Source organism: Aplysia californica, unplaced genomic scaffold (assembly GCF_000002075.1).
Source record: "Aplysia californica isolate F4 #8 unplaced genomic scaffold, AplCal3.0 scaffold00583, whole genome shotgun sequence".
In the NCBI taxonomy this organism is placed as follows: Eukaryota; Metazoa; Mollusca; class Gastropoda; order Aplysiida; family Aplysiidae; genus Aplysia; species Aplysia californica.
The window spans coordinates 241,218-246,149 of NW_004797853.1; the positions used below are offsets into that span (position 1 = coordinate 241,218).

A 4,932-nucleotide genomic window follows, 5' to 3' on the forward strand; every position below is an offset into this window, starting at 1 on the left:
GTTTTGCCTAAAGTCCAGGTCTGGCACTGATAACATAATGTTGGTATGAATATTGAGGTGATAAGCTGTCTCTTTGTGTCCATGGAGATGTTTGGATGAGATATGTGGGGTGTCAGCTGGTAGGTGACAGCGTTGGCTTTTTGAGTTTGCATTTTTCGTATTTCTCTGTCTTGTCTATGGACCTGTTTTCAGAAAAAGTGCTGCCAAGATATTTAAACTCCTTCACCTGTTTCAGATGTTTACTACCGACATGGATGTTCAGGGGACTATGGTTTCGGCTCACTTTCATAACTTCTGTTTTTGATGTGCTTATTTTCCTGTTGAATTTCTCACAGCTGTTGTTGGGTTCGGCAGTGTGATTTTGGAGGTTTTGTTGGACATGATGAATAAGACATTGGTCGTCTGCGAACAGAAATTCCTTTAGGTTTTCAGGGCTTTGGTTTGCGTTTTGCATTACTGTGTCCATATATATAATAAACAGGAGGAGAGATAGAACGAATTCCTGTCGAACTCCAGATCTTACTTTGAACCAGTCTGTATTGCCTTCCTTCGCTCTTACTGAGCTTCTGCTGTTGATATATAAAGCTCTGACATTATCTAACATGTGTCCTCTGACGCCATACTTTTCGAGTGTCTTACTGCCACAGTTTTGCATGGTTTACTCTGTCAAAAGCCTTCTCCTGGTCTATGGACATGATGTTGGATTCTTTGTTGTTTTCGATTGTTTTCTCGCATATCTGTCGTAATGCAAATACAGCATCCGTGCATCCTCTTCCCTTTCGGAATCAAAACTGAGCTTTGCTCAGATTTCTCTCTACAATAGGTCTTATGAGCTGCTCTAGTATCTTGGTGTATATTTTTCCTGAATGGCTTAACAAGAAGATACCTCTGTAGGTTGTGCAGTCGCATTTGTTGCCTTTTTTCCATAATGGTACCACTATGGCTTTCTGCCAGTCTTCTGGGCATTTTCTTTGCTCCCAGGCTCTGTTGAAAATTCGCCTCAGCCAAAGTATACCGGTGTTTCCTTGAGCTCTTATGGCTTCCGCTGAGATTTCATCTGGTCCTGGGGCTTTGTTCTTGGGGCTGGTCTTGGGTGCCTTTTCAATTTCACTTGGAAGTATTGGTGGTTCTGTTTGATCTCCATATGATGGTTGGAACTCTTCTTCTTGTCCGTTGCAAGCGTCTGGGTTGAGTAATTCTTGGAAGTAATGTTCCCATCATTTCATAACGGCATGATTGCCAAGAATGGCATTTCCCTCTTTGTCGTATATAATGCATGTCGGTCTTCCCCCTTTTATAAAATTCTCTTGGGTTTTCCTTGCAGATTCTGGTCAGTTTCTCGCAATATATTTTCCATGCTTTTTCTTTAGCAGTTTTGATGATTCGTTTGGTCTCTCTTCTCGCTTTCCTGTATTCTATATAGTGTTCTTCGGTCTTTGACTTCTGCCATTTCTTGAATTTCTTCTTTTTCATTCTAATTTCTTCTTTGGTTTCATCATTCCACCAGCTTGTTGTTGTGCCTTTGTCTCCACCTATTCGTTTGGTGCCACAGCTGTTTTTTTCAGTATTTCTGACTCGGATTTTAAAAATATTTGCCATTTGTCTTCTTGGTCTTTGATCTCAGGTGACAGTTTATTGTACTCTTTGGTAATGTCATTCTCGACTGCTTTCTTTATGTCTGGTTCTTCCAACTTTCTTAGGTTAATCGTTGTTTTTCCAATGTTCTTCTTTGTTTGCTTTACATTGTTGGCTGTGAGAGTAAGTATCACAGGTCTGTGGTCCGTGTCGAAGATTTAATTTGGAACCGCTCTCGAATCTTTGGCTGTACGTTTTTGTTTTTTCTGCGCATCAGGATGAAATCAATTTGTGATGCATGGCTCAGATCACTCCATTTGTACCTGGTCTTGATTTGGCTTTGTCTATGTTTGAAAAATGTGTTCGCAATCATTATGTCGTTTAATCAAAGGTTTAGTATCATTTCTCCATTGCTGTTGCAGCCTGTATTTTTATCGCTGTGGGGTCCCAAGTACTCTTCCCAGGGGGTTCTTCTTGGTCCAACTCTGCCATTTAAATCTCCTAAGATAAATATGTTTTCTTTGTTCTTGATAGTGTTAATATGGTGACTCAGGTCTTGAAAATATGATTGTCTATCTTCCTCTGTATAGCTGTCGTTGCAGGGAGCGTATGTTTGGATGTACGTTGTTGTTTTGCCATCCTCTATGAGTTTTACGCTCACTATTCTCTCTGAGATCTGATTGATTTCATAGATTGTATCCATTTTGGCTGGGTGTATGAAGAAAGCTACACCATGTTTGGCTCTCTCATTTTCAGATGTTCCGCTCCAGATCAGTAGTTAGCCTTTATGGGTCAGCTTGCTGTGGTTGCCTCTCTTCCTTATGTCTGACAAGCCCATGAATGCTATTTTCTTTCTTTCCATGAAATTCACTATTTCTGATTCTTTGTCTCCAAGTCCGCTGACATTCCAGGTGCCTATTTTAATCGTTGTTCTAGCTCGCTGTCCGTTTACTTTTCCAGGTCGTTTTCCGTTTGAATCTGTCCGTGTATTCTCCTTTGATTGTTTCGTAGTAGTAGTTATCCGCCGGCGGCTGGCTAGGCCAGTCACGGTTTCACCAGAGCCCCTTTAGCCACCAACGTTTCAGGGTGACTCGGGTCGGCCTTCACGGCTAGCGTAACGCCTCAGTGACATAAAGTCACACCGTACTTCACCCAGACCCAGATATCCTCTACTTTGTCCTGTTTCCACCTCCCCCGACGAGGACGAAGGGTTGGATTTTGGGAGGTAATTTATTTTAATATACACCTAATATTATATAAATTCATATCATTATTAACTTACGTAGATATAGTACACATTCACTTTCTTTTGTTCCCAGCGCCACCTTTTTCCTTGCGACAGGCCTAACAACACTGTCGTTTGTACTTGAGAGAAAGGAAGGGCTTCTTGAGAGAATGTATGTTGCAGGTGAGTGGAGCTATGCTTTATACTTGTACCGTGTTACGACGCCACGGAATCAGACGTTCATCAATTTTTGCAAATGTGGATTTACTGGTATTATTTTAGAAATTGTTCATTTGTCTTGCTTTCGGTGAAAATAATACTCAAATATCATAAATAGAAGTCGAGATATTTGCGATTGAAGGAGGTGGCGGGTCGCCTGGTTTCAGAAGTAAAGTTAACGGTATAGCAAGAAAATGACAGACAAAGTTTAGCAACTTCTGAAAGCTTGAGAGTCCTTAGAAACTGCACACAGAAATGTATTGTTAATTGACCTTAAAGGTACCGAGTCAAAAAATAAAATTTTAATAAAGATTGCCAAACAGATCGACCATGCCAGTTTCTTCGATTGCACTATTTTGACAAGCGTCTGATTTCACCACGATGCCCCGCAGGTTAGCTTTAGTTTTTAGGGAGAGTTTTGCGTCACTTGCACCACAGTTAGGTCATATAAGTAACAACGATTAGAACAGCAGATATAACAGTATTCAACACCAGCAGCAACAGCAGTAACAGCAGTAACATCATCATCATCAATAACAACAACAACAGCAACAACAACAACAACGACAATAGCAACAACAACAGCAAAAACAACAGCAAAAACAACAGCAACATCAACACCGCTAGCAACAACAACAACAAGAAAATCAGCAACTACAACAACAGTAACAACAACAACAACAACAACAACAACAACAACAACAACAGGAACAACATCAAGAAGAAAAACAGCAGCAATATCAAAAGATAAAAACAAAAACGAAAACAAAAATAAAATCTCAAAACCTACCCAAGCACTTTTCCAGGTGTGTCGACACTTCAGATCAACAGCACCCCTAACAACGACAGTAAAAACAACAACACCAACACCATCAGCAACATAAACACTTACAGCAGCAAAATCAACAACAAAAACACCAAACCACAGCAATAAACATCAGCAACAACAATAACAACATAAAAAACAAAAACAAAAACTCAAACCTTACCCATCCTGTTTTCCAAGCGTGTTGGCACTTCAGATCAACAACAACAACAAAAACAACAACAGCAACAACACCACCACTCCTAACAACAAAAACAACATCAGCAACAACACCACCACTCCTAACAACAAAAACAACAACAGCAACAACACCACCACTCCTAACAACAAAAACAACAACTGCAACAACACCACCACTCCTGACAACAAAAACAACAACAGCAACAACACCACCACTCCTAACAACAAGAAAACCAGCAGCAACAACGGAAACAAAAACAAAAACAAAAATCCAAACGCCCACCCATCAGTCCTAGGCGTGTCCACCCTTGAGATCAACAACAACAACAACAACAACAACAACAACAACCACAACAACAACAGCAGCAACAACAACAGCTACAGCAACAACAACAACAACAACAACAGCAACAACAACAACAACAACAACAAAATCAACGAAAGAAAAACAAAATGAAAAATAAAAACAAAAACAAAAACAACACCTCAAAACCCCACCCATCACCTCACCCAGGTGTGTCTGCCCTTGAGATCTACAGCAACCACACAACAACAACAACAACAACAACAACAACAACAACAACAACAACAACAACAACAACAACAACAACAAACAAACAAACAAGCAAGCAAACAAACAAACAAACAAACAAACAAACAAAAAACAAAAGCAAACACACAAACTCAAAACCTCAAAACTTCACCCATCACTTCTCTCTAGGTGTGTCCGCCTTGGAGATCATGATGTCACACGTGCTGACCCAGCTCACTGTCATGTTAGGACAGATCTTGCTCATGTTGGGCATTGCTCTTCTGGGATTCCAGGTGGGCTGAATCATCATCATCATCATCACCATCATCATCATCATCATCATCATCATCATCATCATCATCATCATCATCATCA

At 40.3% G+C, this 4,932-nt stretch overlaps 1 protein-coding gene across 1 annotated transcript in view; it reads left to right on the top strand.

The window, feature by feature from the left end:
• LOC101860442 (ABC transporter G family member 20-like) overlaps window positions 1–4,932 on the top strand; it is a 35,430-nt gene that overhangs the window by 22,757 nt on the left and 7,741 nt on the right. The window contains exons 13-14 of the mRNA XM_013087390.1: window positions 2,895–2,983; window positions 4,747–4,854. Coding sequence (XP_012942844.1) covers window positions 2,895–2,983; window positions 4,747–4,854 — 197 coding nt within the window. The remainder of the gene's footprint in view (window positions 1–2,894; window positions 2,984–4,746; window positions 4,855–4,932) is intronic.